We start from the raw sequence: 22,215 nt of genomic DNA on the forward strand, positions 1-22,215 counted from the left end.
CTTCATTGGATTATTAGAATTATAGCTTCTATCAATAGGTAACAGTACTATAAGACTTCTAATTTTTTAAATTTATGGTGAATTACATGATCAATTTTTCAAATGTTCCATGACTACCTGAGAAAATGGTGTATATTCTCTGTGTGGGGCACTAACACACACACATATAAAATACATTTTGTTAAATAATTTTGTAGGTTAGTTGTGAATCCTTTTATCTTCATGTCTAAAGTAAGTGTGTATAAATCTCCCACTATGATTGTTGCTAAATCAAAATCTTTATAGACTTATTAGAATCTGTGCCATTTTAAATTTTTCTATTATATTATTCAGTATACAAAGATTCCTGTTCTGTTGTTCACTGCAAACAAATTATATGTTGTTCTGTTAAATCACTTGGCTTTAAATTTTACCTAACTTCATATTTTCATTTGTATTCTTTTTCCATGGGGTTTGTCCATGTGCCTGTGTTTTTCTTGATTTTCAATATCATTTTTCAAAGCGGTATAGTTTTACAAGTTGTGTAAGTAATTCTATCAGATCTATGCTTTCTCTTCATTGAATAACTAGGTTATGGCAATATTTTGTTCTTCTAACACGTGTTGCTATGAACATTCTTGATCATGTTCCCTGGTGTATATCTGCACAAGTTTACCTAGAGCATACACCCAAGAATAGAATTGCAAAGCCACAAAGTTAAAAAAATGTTCAACTTCATAAGATGCTATTTTTTAAATAAAAAGCAGTTGTACCAGCTTACGCTAACAGCAGTAATATTTTTACTGGTCAGTTCTTATTTTTCTCCTAGTAAGTTTTTCTATCAGACTTCTTAATTTTTATCCATATGGCAATTATAAAATGGTTTCTCAAACCGATCTTAATTTGCATTTCCTTAATTATTAATGAGATTAAGCACTTTTTGATAGATTTGTTGACCATAATTATTCCTTACTCTGTGGAATAATTATGACGTGTGCCCAGTTTGTAACTCGTTGTGTTTTTCTTATTCGTTTTATATATATTCTGGATACTAATCTAGTATTAGTTGTGTGTGTTGCTTCTCTCGTTGCTTTTGCAACTTTATGGTATATTTTAACAGCATTCTTAAATTTAATGTAGTCCAATTCATCAATTTTTATTTTAAATAAGTTTTTCCTGTTTAGAACATCTTTCTCTTCTCCAAGCCCAGTAATGTATTATTTACTTTTTAGATGTTAAAGTTTTGCTCTCATATTTAGATTCTAATCCATTTGTAAATGACCTTTGTGTATGGTGTGAAGTTGAAATCTATTTTCTTTTCTTTTTTCTATGTGTAAATTATTTTTTTCAATGTCATCCGTTGATTTTTCCTTTTTTCACTGATCTTTAATGCTATCTAATGGTTGTATATCAAATGTTACTTAATGCGCACAGAGGGTAAATTGAAACAGCTTCTATGCAGGGTAATTTGTAATCTTAACCAACCTTACAAATAAGTAATTTCACTTTTGGAAGTTAGTCCTATAAGCTTGCACATGTGAAATGACTTGTGAATAAAGTTAGCTATTGCAACAGTCTTCGTATTGCCAAATATTGGGAACAACCTAAATTTTAATGAATAATAAACAGGATGAAATAAATTTTCATGCATTCATATAATGAAATACTATGCAAATGTTTTATAAAACCTGTAAGAACAACCAGGAATTGTTAAAATTTTTATTATTTCATGGGTCATCTGGGTGGTGGCTCAGTCGTTAAGCGTCTGCCTTCGGCTCAGGTCATGATCTCAGGGTCCTGGGATCGAGCCCTGCATCCCGCTCCCTGATCCCTGGGAAGCCTGCTTCTCCCTCTCCCACACCCCCTGCTTGTGTTCCCTCTTTTGCTGTCTCACTCTGTCGAATAAATAAATAAAATCTTTAAAAAAGAAAGAAAATCATTTAAAAAAAATTTTTTTATTATTTCCCCCTGCAGATCCTTTACGTCTATAGAAACCCCAAGGATGTTATGACATCACATTTTCATTTTTCAAAATCATTGAGTGTATTAGAAGATTCAGATAACATAGAAGATTTCATGGAAAGATTTCTAGATGGAAAAGGTAACTATGAATTTTTTGTCTTGCAAAATGTTTATGAGGCAATGTTGCCATTCAACCAAACTCTCAAACTTAGGGGACATATTTTACAGAGATGAAGAAGGTTAATAATTGAATAATGTGAGAGTCACATTAGTGGTTACTAGTGTCTGTCAACTTAATCTTTCCCTCAGTGGCTTTTCCATTCTCACTAGCACCACTTTGGGGATTATCAGGGTTGCAAAGGCATATGTTTAAGAAATATTTTGACTGGATAGTAAGAGAACCACAAATGGGCTAGCAGTTCAAACTAGCTAGATCCAAAGCTAGATCCATGTGTCTTAAAATAGTTAATGTTCAGGGAGAGTTTAGTTAATGTGCTCTGTCCTGGACTCGTGGTAGGCCTTATATCAGAGCTATAGAATTTTCACTCTACTACAAGGGAGGATAGATTGATGCAAGAGGCTCGTGGAATGTGGAGTTAGGGCTCTCATTCACTTAGAAGATTCTGTCGCTTTATAGATAGCTAATGTTGCTACCCAGAGATCTTAAAATAGATAACAAGAAGAGAAATAAAGACATGTTTTCAGGAGGCAGAAGTAAAGAAAAGAAGTGGGCTTACCTTAAAGAAATCTTCAAAATTAGTACTTTGGGCTTCTTTATTCTGCATTGCTCCTTTTCTACATACTTAGGAAAGACAGGTTTCTATTAAAATCATGTAATTGTTCCCCACAGTGGGTGGAAGCCTTTGGTTTGATCACATTAGAGGCTGGTATGAGCACAGACATGACTTCAATATTCTGTTCATGATGTATGAGGAGATGAAGAAGGTAACGAGGAAAATGTTATTATTGTTTTTAATTATTTCTTTGAAACCTTTGCTTATCTTGGTTTCAGTGAACTACATTCTAGTTATCTTCATACCTAAAGACTTCTCAGGCTTTTCTGGGGGGTTTCTAATGTCCTGCCATCCTTTAATTACTCGTCTTCCTCAGGGTTCTCTTAGCACTTTACACAATCATCTTTTATGATTCTTTTTCAAGTAACCATCTGTAGCAATAAAGGCAAACTCAAATATCTAGAGCAACCACACCTTAAACAAGAGAAAAGCACTGCAGAGCGCTGGGCAGACAAGCCCCTGAAATATGCTGAATTAACCAGAGGTGGATGTATGCCCTATGATGCAAGTTCGTTCTTTCCTTCTTTCTTTCTTTTTTTTTTTTACATAATGTTTACATGTTGGCGTCCAATCAAAGGTCTCTTAAAACATTCCATAAACCAAGTAAAGCACATTTGAAGTTCACTATTGTGTGGTCTTCATTGATTTATTTAAAAAACTATTGAATGCCTACCTTGCGACAGGTACTAAATCATGAGACAAAGAAGATTAAACCCTTTATTTATAGAGCTAATAGTTCAACAGGGAAGACAGGTATTCACCAGCAGGTATATATAATCCAAAACTGTGATATGTGTTACTAAGGAAAACTATAGGTACAGTATCAGTACACGAAATGAAGAAAACTGGTAGAGTCAAAGTGATAGGCAATGTTCTCTGGAAAAAGTAACGTGAAAACTACAAGTTAACAAATATGAGTTAACAAAATGAGGAGCGGTAAAAGAGAATTCTAAGCAAAAAAAAAAAAAAGTGCAAATCGCCTGAAGCATTAAAGTGCAAGACATCTTTTAAGAAGTGAAGGAAAAAGTTAAAGAACAAGGTGGAAGTGACAAAAGATTAAGATAGAGAGTTGCATGGGAGCTAGACTGTGCAAGGTCTTTAGATATGTTACTGATAGTGATTTCTTTCATCTTTAAAAGCAGTAAGTCCTTGAAGAGTAATAAGAAGGATAGAGACCAGTGAGCTAATCCACTGAAAATCAGTGGTGTTTTGGATTAGAATGGTATCATTGAGATTAAAGAGAATGCAGAGCTCTAAAACATATTTAGGAGGTAAAGAGCAAAAGGGATTATGCTTGGGAAAAATGAAGAAGAGAGGTGTCAAGGGCACTTCCCATATTTCTGGTTCATCTATCAGTGTAGATAATGGTGTCATTCGTGAAGATGTTTAGGGATCACAGAAGCAGGATAAGGGTTAAGGGAGAAGATTATCACGTTGGTTTTGACACATGGAGTTTAAGATGCCTTAGAAGTATCAAGTATCCAAATGAAGACTTTTGGAAATAAATAGAAAATACAGGTGTAAAGGTCAAGGAAGAGCTGGGCTAAAATATCAGTGATATTAATTTGGGCATAATCACAGTATAGAATATAACTGATAACAAAGATATTCATTTGGGCATCATCACTGTATAGAATGTAATTGAGACTCTGGGGGCACCAGGGGGGCGCAGTTGGTTAAGCATCTGACTCTTGATTTCGGCTCAGGTGGTGAGATCGAGCCCTTCAGTCTCTGCGCTCTGTGTGGAGTCTGCTTGGGATTCTCTCTCTCCCTCTCCCTCTGCCCCCCAGCCCCCAAACCCCACTTTCTCTCTCTCTCTCTCTTAAATAGATAGATACATCTTTAAAAAACCAGAGACTATGAACATGGATAAAATTGAGAATGGGAAGGGAGGGAAGAAAGGGAGAAGGAAGTAGGAACAAGGGGACAAAAGGGGAGGGGAGAAGAGAAGGGGAACTAGAATCTATTACTGAGGGACCTTAGGATACTATGTTTGGGTGGAGAGGGATGAGCTCACCAAGGAAACAGAAAAGGAACAGTCTGAGAAGTAGAAAGAAAATGAGAAATTTGTGATGACATAGAAGCCAAGCAGGTGGGTTAAGAAAGATCTTTAAGATCTTTTTAAGATCTTTAAGGCTGCCAAAAAGTCAAGTGAAAAAGAGAGTTTAAAATGTCCATTAAATCTAGTGACATGAAGCCTGGAATGAAGCACAGTAAACCAGCTTAGAGCAGGTTGGGAAATAAGTTGGTGAATCCCAAATCGCCAGCTCAAGCACATCTATATTGTATCTGTCTTTTATGTACCTATTTTCATGTCTAATATTTGGCCTTCAAACAAAGCATGCCCAAAATAAAATTTACCACCTCCAAGAAAAGCTACTTCTCCTGTAAATTGCACTGTCATTCAAGTGGCCTAAATCAGATTTCTTTTCTTGCAGTGTCTTTGTCTCGCTTTGGGTATCAGGGTAATGCTGGCCTTATAAAATGATTTTAGAATTACTCTCTTCTTCAATTTTTTGGAAGAGTATGAGGAGGATTGGTGTTAATTCTCCTTTAAATGCCTGGCAAAAATCACCAGCAAAGCTATCTAGACTGAGCTTTTCTTCCTTGGGCCCATTATATTTAATGACTTGCTTTACTCTTTCCTCATGAAATTGTGAACTCTTAACAAGCACAAATAGCATATTATTATTCTCTTGAACTTCTCTAGCACCTAGCACAGCTCTGAAACATATAAGAGAGTCTACAAGTGTTTCTTGCACGAATGAGTGATGAGCTATCCTTATAAAATAAAGCAGTAGGAAGCTATAACAAAGCTGACAGCCAGAGCCACCATTTTCATAGAAGGAACAAGGAACTAACACATTCTTGTGAAACTTTAGACTTAGAATAAGCCCCCACACCTTCAGTTTTCCACAATGTGGTAAGGTTGTTAGGCGGTAACTCATGCATTTCTCTCTCATACGCCAACTAGTTTCTCCTACGATTCTTGCAGGATCTCAGAAGTGCTGTGCTTCAGATTAGCAGTTTTTTTGAGAAAGAACTGAGTGAAGAGGACATGGATGCTGCTGTGGAACAAGCTACATTTCAGAACATGGCATCTGATCCACAAATCAACTGTGATTATATTCTAAAAGATGTAGTCAAGACACAAGTAAATGAAAGAATTTTCCTGCGCAAAGGTGATGGTCAGTGGTTTATAGAAGAAAAAGCGTTGAAACTTCTCTTGAGTCCTTGGCTCCTAAGCTAAATAAGGAGTGCTTCCAACATGTCTCTCCTAGTACTATCATTGGGGCCCCAAGAAGAATCGACAATCCCAACCAAAATGGCTCCGAGAAGTGTCCCAGGAAACAAAACAGTTCTTTAGTGCAGAGCCTGACACTGGAACCTGATTTATAAATGTAAGTTTCCTTCATTCACTCTCACTTCCCATTGCTCAACTAGATCAGATATAAAGCAATTCTCACGTCCTTAATAGTTTCCTGACTGGCTTAAATGCCAATAATAATGTTTACAAAAGAAAATCTGAAAGCTGAAGATGCCAAATTATTAATCTTCATTTAAAAATTGGCTTCAGGTCATTTCAAACGTCATGAAGTAAAACTGCCTCAGTGCCTTCTCTGGGAACCCTCTGTGACTTTGACTTCATTACTTGAAAATCTTTGGGTCTCTTTTTTTTCCATTTTAAAAATGAAGAAATATTCACCTTATAAGCTTGTATGAAGAATTATATTACCCGATGGATGTCCCTTGCCAAGATGGCACCTGGCATTTAGTAAAATGTATTTAAAAATTCTAATCTCTTTATGTATTTTAGTCTTGCTTTTCCTTCTACTTTAGAAGGTAATAACTTAATGGTAGTGGTTGGTGGAAGTCTAGCAGTTAAGGAAGTGGACTATAACTGTAAAACTGTAATTATAGTCCTAAGTTTGTTTCTGAGCTCATCCTTGTATAAGGAAAAGTGAAGTGTCAAACCCCACAGAGAACGAACAGATATTTAACTTGGCTTGGAGGAAGGATTAAAGTGGCTGGAGGAGACTTTTACCCTGTTAGTGCTATTTCTTCACCTACCTGCTGTTGATGTGCTTATCCTCCTAGGTACCCCTGCAGACTGGAAACGTCACTTGACCGTGGAGCAAAATGAGATTTGACAGAATATTCCAAGGCAAAATGAAAGATTTTCCCTCGAAGTTCATCTGGGATCTAAATGAAGACTAGAATCAGTGCAAAAGAATCATAAAAAACTCTACTAACAGGAAGCTTACTTTAATACACAAATAAGTTTGTGCTTTTTATGCAAATGTTAATTATAAAATTTTATTGATAAAAAAGATGAGTAAATTGTGCTTAGATTAGTTACCATGATTTTGCTGAGCACTTTGAAATTTCACAAATTAAATTATTTGAAAGAGAGTCTGCATGGGTAGCCTGCATAAAAAAGAAAAAAACAGAATGTGTGCAACACGAATTGTAAATGTCTTGAGAGAGTTTCCTTAGTGTGTATTTTTTTTAAAGATTTTGTTTATTTATAATAGAGAGAGAGAGAGCATGAGCAGGGAGGAGGGGCAGAAGGAGAGGGAGAAGCAGACTCCCCGCTGGGCAGGGAGCCCAATGCAGGACTCGATCCCAGAACCCTGAGATCATGACCTGAGCCAAAGGCAGACACTTAACCCACTCAACCACCCAGGCACCCTGTATTTTTTCCTTTATCTACAATTAAATTTAGGATCAATTAAACATTAACAATATTTTATTCTTGCAATTAAACTTTAATTATTTGGTTTAAAATCAGTGTGATTGTCAAAATTAATAGGCAGCTCAGATGTAAACACATGGATCTTTTTAATACTTTACCAGATCACACATTTGCACTAAAGATTCAAGGATCAGAGATGGATTAGTCATCAAGTGGTTCAATCATTTAAATGTTTGGATACAAAATTAGTTGTATTCATAACATATCACTCACTAATTCCATATGTATTTAATAGTTAAATATTTAAGATAAAATCATTTTGAATAACTAGAAAAATATAGATGAACCTCTTTACAATTCCCAAATGGAGAAAAATTTTGAAGCATAAAAGCAGGGGAAGAAATTTAAAAGAAGAAAATTTAGTAAATTTATATTCATAAACATTTCAAGTCACCACCATTCATAAGAGTCACAAAGGGAAACAACCCAATGTCTATGTACAGTAAAATACATAAGTAAATTGTGGCAATTCCTATAAGGAAACACCATACCTCGGTAAGGATGCATGAATTACAACTACATGGAAAACATAAATGACTCAGAAATATAATAGTATTGGGGGAAAAAAGCCAGATGCTTATTGCACGGGATTTTAAAAGCTGGGATTTTAAAGAGTGGCTATGTTTGGGGGATGGTATAGTAACAGAACAAGTAAATGAGAGAATTCCTTAGGTGTTGAGAATATTCTGTTTCTTGGTCTTAGTGCTGGTTCCAGAGTTGTGGTCACTTGGTGAATATTCACTGGGCTGTGAATGTATACTTTATCAATGTTTTTGTATATTTGTTGTATTTTAATATAATTTGTGAAACAATTCCCAAATATGAGAAATTTTTGTTAGACAAGACCAAAAAAGCTTGCAATTTATTGGGAAAACACACAACATTAATTCAAGATTAGCAAAAGTGTAAAAATTGGGGAATGTTCCATGTTGAGTAGGGTGGAATAAACATTCTCCTGTATTTTTGTGGAAACACAAATCAGTTCAAATCTTCTTCATAGCAATTTTGAAACAGAATCAAGAGCATTAAAACTAGTCACATCCTGTGATCCCATTATTTCATTTCTAGGAAACTTCGGAACTCCGATTCAATTAACTCACTTTTCTATACTTTGAATTTTCTTTTCACTACATTTCTTTTTCCAACTAACATATTTTTCCATGTCCGTGCAATTGGCTTTTTTTTTGTTTTCAGATAAAACATCCATTTACATCTTTGCGGAGAACATATATCTGAGGTTTTCTGTCATTTTTGAAACTCTTTCTCTTGGCGTCTTGGTCAGGCACTTTGTTGCAAGTAAGAATAAGCTACTTCTAACCAGCTTGGACAAAGTAGGTAATTCATTAAAATGACTCATGGAACACAGAAAAAAGAGTTGTCTTGAACTTCCTGAAGAACTAGAACCTAGAAGTATGAAGCAGTCAAAGATTCATATATCTTTCCACTTTTTAAAAATTCTCTCTCTGTTTTCGAGTTTCATGGTCTCTCATCTCTGTGTTCTTCATTGAAAGGACACATGTTTCTTTCCTCCGTCTCTGAAGACTGGCTTTGCTTCGGCATGATAGCAGTCATACACTATGTTCAAATGACCTCAGTTCAAACAACAAACAGAGATAGGCTAGTGTTGTTAAATTCAAATTAAAATTTCAGGAAGAGAAACTGAGTGGTGTAGGTCACTTAGCTTCCTTTAGGAGTCAACCTGCGGTCAAGGCAAAACAGTCGAGTACAAACAGCACCTGAAATTCTGTAGCATCCTTCAGGGGATAAGAGAGACAGTAGAAGAAAAAAAAAAGTGACACTTTTTATGGCTTGATTATGTCCTCCAAAAAGATATGTTGAAGTCCTAATCTCCATTACATCAAAATGTGACATTATTTGGAAATAGGATTATTATAGATGTAATTAGTTATCTTCAGATACTGGAGTAGGGTGGGTCCTTAATCCAGTAAAATTGGTGTCCTTATAAAAAGAGAGACACAGGGTGAAGATGACCAGGTGACAACAGAGGCTGGGTTTGCATCAACAAGCAAAAGAATGCTGGAGATGGCTGGAAAACAACAGAACCCAGAAGAGGCAAGGAAGTATTCTCTTCTACAGGCTTCAGAGGGAAATCTTGATTTTGTACTTAAAGCCTCCAGAACCGTGAGGCAATAAATTTCGGTTGTTTTAAGCCACCTGCATATTGGTATCTTTTTTACTTTTTTTAAAGATTTTATTTATTTATTTGACAGAGAGAGAGACAGCGAGAGAGGGAACACAAGCAGGGGGAGCGGGAGAGGGAGAAGCAGGCTTCCAGAGGAGGAGGGAGCCGACGCGGGGCTCGATCCCAGGACCCTGAGATCATGACCTGAGCTGAAGGCAGATGCTTAACCGACTGAGCCACCCAGGCGTCTCCTGCATATTGGTATCTTTTTATAGCAACTCTAGGAATCTAATACCATATTCTATAACTCATTAATAATTGCTACTCTAAACCACGGCCATGAGGCAGATTCTGGAGCCACACCAAAGAAGTCAGTAGGATAGCATAGTGCTGATTAGCTCTGACGCGAGAGATAAATATCCAAATACGTGTCACCAAGCACTGTTTAATAACTGGAGATAGAAATCCATTCCCTCCACTCTTGTTCAGCATAGTACTGGAAAAGTGTAGCTAGCACAATAAAGCAAGGAAAGGAAATAAAAGCACAGGAGAGGAAGAAACAAAACCATCCCAGTCGGCAAATGGCATGATGGTTTATGTAGAAAATTATAAGAAATTAACCAAAAAAAAAAAACCCCCAAAACAAACCTATCAGAACTGATAAGTGAGTTTTGCAAAGTTGCAAAATGCAAGTTCCTGACTCACAGAAATCAATCGTATTCAATATGCTAATGATGAAAAATTGTAAACAAATTAAAAACATAATGCCATATACAATTACTCCAAAATAAGAAAATATTGGGGCACCTGGGTGGCTCAGTCATTAAGTGTCTGCCTTCGGCTCAGGTTGTGATCCCGGAGTCCCGGGATCGAGGCCCGCATTGGGGTCCCTGCTCAGCGGGAAGCCTGCTTCTCTCTCACCCACCCCCCTGCTTGTGTTCCCTCTCTCGCTGTGTCTCTGTCAAATAAATAAATAAAATCTTAAAAAAAAAAAAAAGAAAATATTTAGGTGCACACCTAACAAAATGTGTACAGGGTCTGCATGCAGATGAATAAAAAATTATAATCACAAAAACCAAGGAAAACCAAATTAAACTATTTATTGAGTGTAAGATTCATCAAAGTAAAGATGTCATTTCTTCCCAAATTAATCTATAGGTTTAATGAAATTCCTACCAAAATCCAAATACGATTTTCTGTAGCCATACAAAAGTTAAGTCTCAATTTTAGGACTTAAAAAGATGTGTACCCCCATTAGCTATCAGAGAAATGGAAATTAAAGCTACTGTGAGATACCACTATATACTTACTAGGATAAATTTTGAAATATTGACAATACCATGTGCTGGCAGAGATGTGGAGCAAATGGATCTCTCCCACATTGCTGGTGAATATACAAAATGGTCCAGCCACTTTGGAAGACACTCTGGCAACTTATCATCTTACACATAAACTTAGCATATGACTCAGCAATCCCACTGCTGGGTATTTACCCTAGAGGATAAAAACAAATTCACACACAAACTTGTATAATAATTTTCATAGCATCTGTCTGTAATAACCCCAAACTGGATGTATCCCAAATGTCCTTCAATAAGTGAAGAGATATAAAAAACAAAAACAAAAACAAAAAACCCTATAACCTATCCACACAATGAAATTCGGCCCAGAAGGGGCACCTGGGTGGCTCAGTCGTTAAGTGTCTGCCTTCGGCTCAGGTCATGATCCCAGGGTCCTGGGATCGAGCCCCGCATCGGGCTCCCTGCTCGGCGGGAAGCCTGCTTCTCTCTCTCCCACTCCCCCTGCTTGTGTTCCCTCTCTCACTGTGTCTCTCTGTCAAATAAATAAAATCTTAAAAAGAAAAGAAAAGAAAAGAAATTCGGCCCAGGAATAAAAAGGCATGAACAAAGCACAATAACCTGGATGGATTTCAAGGGCATGATATTAAGCGAAGAAAGCCAAACAAAAGGTAACACACTGTAGGATTCTATTTTTATGCTTTTCTTTCCTTTTTTTTTTTTTTTAAGATTTTATTTATTTATTTGACAGAGAGAGACACAGCAAGAGAGGGAACACAAGGAGGGGGAGTGGGAGAAGAAGAAGCGTCCTTCAGAGCAGGATTTCAGCCAGGTTTGATTGTAACACTCACATATCTCCTGTTCCCTAATTGGCCATTGGAGGCTGATCAAATTAGCTAAGCGTGCTGCATGTTAGACCAATGGAAGAGAAGAGAAGCAAACAAAGGAGATGATGATGAACATTTTGGGAAAATGGAAATTCTGAGATTGACTGAATGAAACTACTGAATGTAAGCTAATCTACTCAATCTAAATAGCTGTTATGACAAAGGAATCGGAGTCTACTAGAACTGCCCTGAGAAAATGAAGGAGCCAATATACCATCAGACTATCAAAGTAATCGCAACTTTGCACGATAAAAGAGGAATTCCATCAAAAATATGGCAGTCTTGCAGAAACAATTCTTTAGGGGGAGTTAGATGAATGGGAGATGCTGAGGCGAGCCTCCGCGTGGCTCGGGGCAGCCGTTGGGTGGGCGCGGGGGCCCTGAGGCCTCTGCCCGCTGCAGTGGGCGAGCTCCCCATCCACTCTGCGGGTCATGGTGCCCACTCGCACCAACGTGGCTGCCGGGATCCCCAGTAGCAAAGTGAAATACTCAAAGCTCTTCAGCACTGACGCTGGACACCTTCACCGTCAGCAGGAAACTTCACCTGCTGAAGCCAGCTTTAAATTGCAAAGATGTGTAGTGAGATCTCACTTATTAAAGTTTAAGAAAAGCTCTACTAAGATTCCTTATAGGGCCATTGCCTGTGCCGCTGCCCAGTTTTTGATTGGCGCCTTTCTGGTTATTGTGGGCTGCCTCCTGCTGGCGGGCTACATCAGCAAAGTGGGGGCCAACCGCGCCGTTCCGGTTCTGATTATTGGCATCCTGGTGTTCCTGCCCGGGTTTTACCACCTGCTCATCGCCTACAGAGCCCGCCGAGGCTGCCAGGGCTACTCCTACAGCGACCTTCCGGACTGTGATGAGTGATGACTAGCCCCCAACCGCAGCCACGAGAAGAGGACTCAGGGATGGCGCTGAGCGGAGCCGTAAGGCATTTGGCAGAGGCTGTGGAAATCTATGCTTCAGGACTAAGGAACTGGCAGCTTTGTAGATACTTAGCAAAACTATGGCCAGGTTTTAGAAATTCATCCCCAAAATGTTCATTGAGCTTATAATCAGCCAAATAGGAAGCTAGGAAGTGCTCCGTTTTTATTTTCCTGGCCCTGGCTAAAAACCCTGACAGATTTTTCCACATGGATATGTGTAGTGGAAGGATAGCATTATTAATTGTGCGGGGAAGTGAAAAGTTACTCTGTAGAACAAAATGTTGCCCCCACCATCCTATTTAGAGCTGAACTCTCTTTTAAGTAGTCCTCATTGATAATTTTATTTTGTGGCAAATGGAAAAATGCAGGATGTCTACTTTCATATTAGTAAGTAATTTATCTGGAAAATTTCTGAGTATTTTATCGGCATGCTTATCTCCAACTTTGTAGCCTATGGATATCTTGGTAAAATCAAATATCTACGTAGGAGAAATAAAGAGAACAATACAGTTGTGTTGTGTGGAGCTTTAGAGTCAGATAAAAGTGGTTTTACATCCCAGATGCCAACTTTTTAGCTGTATAACCCTGGACAAACTAACCTAATACTCTGAGACAGCGTTTGGGACGTAATTCTTACTGTTTGGGGTTTCAGTATGGGCCAAATATAGTATTTATATTAACAACATTGCACATAGGTGTTCGCCAAAGTGTTAATTCCTCACTGTAAGGTAGGGTTTTATAGAAGACTGCACATAAAATTGACTAAAGCCACAAGTGAAGTGCTTCCATTCAAGCCAACCTAGGAGAGTTGGCAACCCAAGAAAATGGGGCTGCTTATCAATAAAGTCATCTCTTAGTTTAAATCAGGACACGGGATTGCTTTTTATTCATATGAGCCTTTTCCTCTTGAGTTTTATGTAAGAAGAGGGCAGATCCAGGATTTGTGGCACCTAAGGCTTATGGAATTTGGAGGGGTCTCTTAAGAAAATACAAAATTATAAATTCAAAGTTAAGTGCAGTGCACAGCAAAGGGCCTATATTAAGTATCATTAGCTTCATGGTACATCTGGCTTCCTAGAGAAAGTGAATAAAGGATCTAGAGAAGAGGACTGACTGTGGGGCTATGTCTGCAGTTAAGGCTGTAGTTCCAGATTAAAGATAATTGATGAAACAGTAGTATTTTTTAGAATAAAGGGTATCATCCTATAAAAAAAAATACTTTCTGAAGTGTTGTAGATAAAGAATACAGGCATACTTTGGAGATACTGTGAGTTCGTTCCTTCCCACACTACCTCAATGAAACAAGTATTGCAATAAAGGGAGTCAAATGAATTTTTTGGTTTCCCAGTGCATATAAAAGCTATGTAGTCTACTAGGTATGCAATAGCGCTATATCTAAAAAAAAAATGTAAATGCCTAAGTTAAAAAATTGGGGTGCCTGAGTGGCTAAGTCGGTTTAGCATCCTACTCTTGATTTCAGCTCAGGTCATGATCTCAGGGTCTTGAGATCGAGCCCCATGTTGGGCTCTACGCTGGGCGTGGAGTCTGCCTGAGATTCTCTCTCTCCCTCTGCCCCTCCTCCCCCCCAACCCCACCTCTCCCCCTTTCTAAAAAAAAACTAAAAAAAATAAAAAAATATTTTGTTGCTAAAAAATGTTAATAATTTGGGCTTTCAGTGAGTCGTCATCACTGACATAATAACAATGAAAACGTTTGAAATATTGTGAGAACTATCAAAATGTTACATAGAGACATGAAGTGAGCAACTTTTGGTGAAGAAGTGGTGCCGATAGACTTGTCAGATGCAGAGTGGCCACAAACTTTCAATGTGTAAAAAATGCAATTATCTGCAAAGTGCAATAAGACGAAATATAAAAAAATGAAAGATGCCTGAACAGACTCAGATTTATGAAAGATAAAAGAGTGCATTTCCTGGACAAAGAATATTGGCAATCCATAAAGGAGAAATAAGATACTCTCAAATGTGCTAACCCTTAGGATGCACAAAACATACCCAAGTTAAAAAAAGAGTTTGGTGGTCTTCCATTGGTACTATAATATGTACCTAGACCAGACACATAACAAATGGTAAAATATGGTACGTTTCTAAATATTAGCTTGAGATTGTGCTAAATGAACACAGAAAATATGAGTTATAATTTGTTTGGGCTTTGATAGCATCTTCATAATCCTCCCTCTTATTAGAAACCACAGAATATACAAAAAAGTCCATTGAAAAGTAACTGGTAAAAAGTCCAGCACAACTTCAATATGTATAATTAATATTACAAAAGGGACTCAGTCATGGAAAGGAAATACCTTTTGAATATAGAGAACGGTTAATCTATAAAATGGTAGTGAAGGAATGTCAAGTTAGGAATCAAAGATCCAAATACGGTCAATAGTGTAAACTTCGATCCAGAGATGACTGTATCACAAAGAGAAGAGTTAGGCAAATGAAGACAAAAGGAGTATCAGAACATGGTCATATTATAGAAGGTGGTATTAGAAATTGGAGGGTTGGGCGCCTGGGTGGCTCAGTTGGTTAAGCGACTGTCTTCTGCTCGGGTCATGATCCTGGAGTCCCGGGATCGAGTCCCACATCAGGCTCCCTGCTTGGCAGGGGGTCTGCTTCTCCCTCTGCCCTCTTCCCTCTCATGCTCTCTGTCTCTCATTCTCTCTCTCTCAAATAAATAAATAAAATCTTAAAAAAAAAAAAAAGAAATTGGAGGGTTGTTTTAATTCCAAACATGGCATGCACAGTGTGTGCAGTAACTTTAAAATTGTAGTTCACACAGACCTGTACCTCTGAAACAAATAATACATTATATGTCAAAAAAAAAAAAAAAGATAGTAGAAAGGGGAAAATGAAGGGGGGGAATCGGAGGGGGAGATGAACCATGAGAGACTGGACTCTGAGAAACAAACTGAGGGTTCTAGAGGGGAGGGTATGTTTTGTGCATCCTAAGGGTTAGCACATTTGAGAGTATCTAGAGGGGATGGGTTAGCCCGGTGATGGGTATTAAAGAGCTCACATACTGAACGGAGCACTGGGTGTTATACGCAAACAATGAATCATGGAACACTACATCAAAAACTAATGATGTAATGTATGGTGATTAACATAACAATAAAAATTTAAAAACTAATAACAGAAAACTGAAAAAAAAATTGTAGTTCACCAGGTCACATATCTGACAACTCTTGCTGAATTATAAATTATATATATTTGGCTCTTCTTCTGTTAATTCAAAGTTGAGGTCAATTTCCTGTAAGAGCATCCCTTTGAAACGATTAGATTCCCAGCGGTGACAGACAGCCGGTCGTCCAGGCTAATGGTCTGGGCAGGCCAGGTCATCGGGCACAAGGAATGCAGGCAGACAGGAGACGGCAGCATCACCCATCTACAGACAGAAAACTATTCCAAAGGACACCCTTAGAGTAGGACATTGTCCTTAATTTTGAAACAAAGCATATCACTTTATTATTAGCTTTTCAGAGAAAGTCTTGTTCTCTGCCCTTCCAAGAGAGTGGATCTCAGTGTCTTAATTTGCTCTGGGGTTTTCTTTCATGTTTTGAAAGTAGCCTGTTTCACTATGGATTCCACATCCTCGTTAGTCAGCTGCTTTTTAAGATACTTGCTGATTTTTAACACAGTGCTTCTGAGGTCCTATAATGGGTTCAGTTGATCACAATGAATCCCATGATGAAGCGAGAACATACATATCAGAGTAAACTCGATGTGTGACAAAGGATCATCAGTGTAACTAGATGTGTGACTAAGAGTCTGCAGGGCAGAGATAGCTCAAAGTGTTTCTCTTTGTAGTTTAAACAAGTTGAAGAAAATGTTAGGGAATCAAGTAGAAATATGAGAAAAAACTCTACTATAAATTGCACTCATTTCTGCCTACCTATGTGTTCATGAGGACTACCTTGACTATCCTATTTAATAATGCAACATGCCAAAAAAAATAAAAATAATACAACCTGAGCACCCCTCCCTTAACTTCTGATCACCACTTTCCAACATTACTTTTTCATTTTCCAGAGCATTTCTCTCCTTCCAATATGCTAAACAATTTGCTTATTTATTATATTTATTGTTTAGTGTCTGTTTTTCCCCCCTAGTATGTTAGCAGTAGGAAAATAGGGATTTTTGTCTGTTTTCTTCAGTTCTTAGACAAGCAGAATGTAGTAAGCACTGGATAAGTTTGTGGGATGAGAGAATAAATGAAGAAATTACTATTGTCTAACTTAAATATAAGGACATATGAAGTCCTAAGAATAAATTAAACCCATGCATTTTTGAAATTTCTAGCCAAGTTGTACTCATTGATAACCTAAAAAATGTTTATTTAAAAAGGCCTTAGGCAAATATACTTTAAAAAGTATGTACCTAGTCTCAAATGGTTACATATGTGATAACATTTATATAGCATTCTTGAAATAAAATTGAAGAGACGAAGAGCAGATTACCATTGCCAGGAATTGCAGTGGTGCTTACATGTGGTAAAATTGTATAAAACTACACACACACACACACACACAAGTGCTTATAAAACTGTTGAAATCTGAGTTAGCTCTTGTGGCCGTACCAATGGCAGTTTTCTGGTATTGATCATGCACTATAGTTATGTAAGATGTTACCATGGGAAAGGTAAAAGATGGGTGGGATCTCCAGGATTTTTTTTTTTTTTTCGCAAATTTGTATGTTGAATTTATAATTATTTCAAAATAAAACGTTCAAAAATGGTAAAGATTTTAGAATGCTAATGTCAGTGTGCCTTAAAATGTGTTTGGATATATATTTTTTTATGTCTGTGTTATGAACTAGTTTGACAAAATTTTTGCTAGAGGCAAAACTCACTCAAACACACAACAAACTTTCTTCATTTCCTCATAGGTAAAGAGAATATTAAAGTCATCCTTAAGAGGGACACCTGGGTGGCTCAGTTGGTTGAGCATCTGCCTTCGGCTCAGGTCATGATCTCAGCATCCTGGGATCAAGTCCCACATTGGGCTCCCTGCTCAGCGCGGAGCCTGCTTCTCCCTCTGCCTGCCACTCCCCCTGCTTGTGCTTCCTCTCTCTCTCCCTAATAAATAAATAAAATCTTTAAAAAAAAATAAAAATAAAAAAAATAAAGTCATCCTTAAGAGTATACAAGCCTCTAATATCATCAAACCAGGAACTGCCAAACACTGGTGAAAACAAACATAAAATAAATAAATCAGAAATTCCAAAATCTAATAAGACCTAAAGGACAGTAAAATTTCATGTGCAATATCCAGATTCTTTTATCTTTCTGGACTATGTTACACCAACCAATATATTTTTTTCCATCTGGTTGATAAAACCAAATACAAACAACTCTCGACTGTCAGAAATACAAGGTCAGGGTACTGAGCCAAGTGTTGCAAAGCCCTACCACAGTTATAATGTAGTTCTGGTAACCCCGGTCACAGGTCACAGCACTCAACTGCGGTGTGCCTTGTCTCCTCTTACAGAAAGAGGTCGTAAGAATATCTACTTTCTAGTGCACATTGGGGATAAAAAGATCACAAATATGAAAATACCTTGTACAGGTCCCACCAAGACAGAATTCAATTTATATTTATTTCCTGGGCTTGTTCTTGAAATAATTAGAAGTAGCTTGTTACACTACCTCATCTATTCCTAAAACCAGTGAGACTTTTGTAAAGTCACTAAATTCTTTCTAAATTATTTTTTATTTCCATTTTGCAACCTTTATCCTGTTTATCAATTCCTTTAAGGGACCCCTTTATGGTATGGAGTCCTGAATACTGAAACATGTCATATTTTGTGTTTTCTGCTCTGAGCATGGAACTTTCCTCCTAAAAAACATATTGCTTACAACATCAAAGCCACAAGGGTTTCCAGCTGCAACAATGAATGGCTAACTAAAACCCCGGATGGAAATAAATCACCCGCTCCCAAACCTTTTGATTTGAGGCCAGGAGATGTATCTGGCAAGCAGAACCTCTGGAAAAAGCAATCTGTGGATAAGGTCACTTCTCCTACTAAGGTTTGAGAGAGTTCAAGAAAGAACCCAAAGTAGCCACTCAAGATGCTGGACCAGCTCAGTTGGAGAGGGCTAGTTTGCTCTGTTTTATATTTATGTTGATTTACTAAATTGAGTTCATTGCCTCTTGTTTTATTTTTCATTATCCCAGTAAACCCATGTATATTATCACTATATTTAATAAACACCAAAAAAACCCCATCAAAGCCACAAAACAGAATGGTTGCTATTTTTTATTTAATAAATTAAATTTACCTTACCAGTGAAAAATCTTTCCAAGAGTTCTTCTTTTATATCTGATGTCACAAGTTTTAACATTAACTTTCTTTAAGCAGATTTATTTATTTATTTTAGAAAGACAGAGAGAGAGAGAGTGAGAGACAGTGAATGGGGAGGGAGAGAGGCAGAGGGACAGAATCTTCAAGCAGACTCTCTGCTAAGTGTGGAGCCCAAATCGGGGCTCTATCCCACGACCCTGAGATCATGACCTGAGCCAAAACCAAGAGTCGGAGGCTTAACCAACTGAGCCACCCTTGTGCCTCAACATCAACTTTTGAAAAATATACACAACCTGAAAGTTAAAAGAGGTGACTTTAGATGTTTTAAATAGATATGTAATTATCTTAATTTTTATTAAGTACTTTTCATGAAAACTATTGAGAGGTTTTAACTATTAAAATAAGACATTGAACATTTTTCTAAAGGTGTTTTCATAACACAAAGTTGAAAATACGCAAAGGTAGTTCCAGGTGTTGTATTTGTTAGACAAGTTTCATCCTTGGAAATTCCAGAGGACTTGAGGATGTGGCACTTCTTCATGTTTGTCTATAATCCACTTCTGAACCAGCTATTTAATGGAAATTCCAGATCTCCATAGCTAGAGCATGCTCTTTTTGAGCATTCTACACACCTTGGGAAGGAGAAGGAAGTGGGGGAAGAACCATAGAAATCTGATCCACAGAGATCTGTCACATTCCTGCTGTGACAAGCCAACACTGCCAGAAGGTTACAGACTTCTCTGACCCAGTGCACAAGCGTAAGGAGAGCCTAGCACTTCCCAAGATCCAAGGGAGTGTGTGAAATGCCAAAGGTGAGCATTTATAAGGAGGTTATGCTTGATGGTAGAGGACACATACAGATAAAATATTAAAGTGATGGTGCTCGCCCAGGATGGGAAAGAACGAAACAGCTAGCATATTTGCATTCCATAATGATTGACATGTATTTCTCTTCCCTTTCATTGTCCACTGTCCCGTGTGAGAATAAGCAAGCAGTCAAATGGAAAACTAGAAGATGGAATAAATGAGAAGAAAAACAAAGGACAAGCCACAAGATGGACAATTTGCCATTGAATTACTGTCAAACTCTTTACTTCTCAAGGCAAATTGTAATTTGCTGCAATCTACAGTAGCCCCCCACTGTCTTATCCACAGTTTCATCTTCCATAACTTCAGTTACTCATGGTACTGTGATCGGGAAGCAGATGATCCTCCCGACTATTATCAGAAGGTCAGTAGTAGCCTAAGAGGCTATGTCACAATGTTGATGCCATTCACTTTGCTTCAGCTCATCATGTAGGCAGTTTTTTATCTCACATCATCACAAGATGAAGGATGAAAACAGTACAGTAAGATATTTTGAGAAAAAAACCACATTCACATAGCTTTCATTACAGTATATGATTATAATTGGTCTATTTTATTATTAGTTGTTAATTCTTACTGTGCCTAATTTCTAAATTAAACTTTGTCATAGGTATGTATATATAGGAAAGAACATAGTATATATAGAGTTTGGTACCATATGTGGTTTCGGGCTTCCACTGGGTGTCTTGGAACATATCCTCCATGGAGAAGGGGGGGATAAATGTATTATGCACATAGCTATCAGGATTCATCTTTTTCCCTTCAGAACTAGTGTAGCTCAATCAGATAAGAAACAGTTGTTTCTTTGCACCAAATATAAGAAAATTACAACCTACTTTCCCCATTTTACCTCTCAAACTTTGGGAACCAAATAATTAAAGCAGGCAAGTCATAAAACAAACAAACAAACAAACAAAAAACAAGCACAACAAACAAACAAAACAAAAAACAGCCTGGGCACCTGGGTGACCCAGTTGGTTAAGCGTTACACTCTTGGTTTCAGCTCAGGTCATGATCTCAGGGTCATGGGATGGAGCCCCGAGTCAGACTCCAAGCTCAGCAAGGAGTCTGCTTCTCTCCCTCTGCCTCTGCCCCTCCACGTGTCTCTCCCTTCAAGTCCTACATAGATGAAGTTTCTTTTTATTGCAGATAACAGAAATGACCTCTGGTGACTAACTTTTAGAAAAGGAATGTGTTGCACGAATCCTGGGAAATCTCAAGGACTGGAAGAATCAAAACGGATTTCAGTGCTCTAGAATGAATTCTGCAAACTTTAACTTCATTCCTTCTGTTAAAACTTTAAACTTTGAGGCTTTGCTAGGATCAGTCTCTCTACTGTGATCAGGAGGGCAGACGGGAAAAACATATATGGCTACTAAGTGAAATCATTTTAATACAGGCAACCATCTCAAATCCTATCTAATACAAAGTTTGGTATAAATATGGTGTTCCTCACTCATTAAACTACTGAAAAAAAATGTGTGAATCTAAAGAATGACATTCAAGAAAAGGGTGTATTTCTGTGAAATGAGGTTTTTGACAGAGGGAAGCTAAAGTGGAAATGATGGCGATATGTCTTTGGTAGTTGTTTTCAGGCTCAATGACTTGTATTTTGGCTCCAAAAATACTACAGCTAGAATTATACGCTCTACATGAGCCATGTAGGTCGAGATCTATGATGAAATCCACAAGCCAGAGACACTGAGAAGGAAACAGGAGCGTATAGAGCTGGATTCAGGGGTGGAAAGTAGAAGAAAATGTTTCCATCCTAGAGTAGATACAGCTCACACTGTAAGATCTTTCAAGTCGATAATCAATGATTGGAAATTCTCGGGCTCCCTTCAAGCTAAGAAAGAATGGTTTGTGCATGAAAATGAGGTGACGTATTCCATTAAAACTGATCAGGACACAGATACATTCTTACATCCCTTCATCTCTTGGGACATTTTTGGGGAAATAATTATTTCCCCAAATTATTTCTAATAATATTTTCTAGTGATTATTAATATATACGTATGGACATATGCTTTAAAAATAATTATATAACTTACTAGATTTTGGATAAGAAACAATAAAGGCATCACTATGTTGGATTTCAAAGTCTTTCAGCACATCTAGAAAGTTTGGTTCAACAAACAGGTGTGAAAAGTCTTTCAAGTATAGCACTAGTTATCAGCTTCCTTTGTTTTGGTCTGTTCTGCCCTTATTCAGTGATCTGCTACCAAGGTATAGTAGTATTTTAGAAAAGTGAGAAGTTTAATTCTCTACCTATTCACTGGTAACATAGA

The 22,215-nt window shown here is 37.5% G+C and overlaps 2 protein-coding genes across 2 annotated transcripts; both read left to right on the top strand.

The window, feature by feature from the left end:
* Positions 1-222: 222 nt before the first annotated feature.
* On the top strand, positions 223-6,886 carry LOC118001354 (amine sulfotransferase-like). The gene is made up of 5 exons (XM_034991447.1): positions 223-231; positions 1,954-2,080; positions 2,792-2,886; positions 5,731-5,917; positions 6,834-6,886. Exons 1-5 carry the CDS (start codon positions 223-225, stop codon positions 6,884-6,886), a joined length of 471 nt encoding a protein of 156 aa, XP_034847338.1.
* A 5,364-nt stretch (positions 6,887-12,250) lies between these two features.
* LOC118001334 (transmembrane protein 230-like) lies at positions 12,251-12,824 on the top strand. Its single transcript, XM_034991435.1, has 2 exons — positions 12,251-12,344; positions 12,399-12,824. Exons 1-2 carry the CDS (start codon positions 12,251-12,253, stop codon positions 12,680-12,682), a joined length of 378 nt encoding a protein of 125 aa, XP_034847326.1. The 3' UTR covers positions 12,683-12,824.
* The last annotated feature ends 9,391 nt before the right edge of the window (positions 12,825-22,215 follow it).

The sequence above is a fragment of the Mirounga leonina genome, unplaced genomic scaffold (assembly GCF_011800145.1).
Source record: "Mirounga leonina isolate KUSES-001 unplaced genomic scaffold, KU_Mleo_1.0 Mir_53, whole genome shotgun sequence".
NCBI lineage: Eukaryota > Metazoa > Chordata > Mammalia > Carnivora > Phocidae > Mirounga > Mirounga leonina.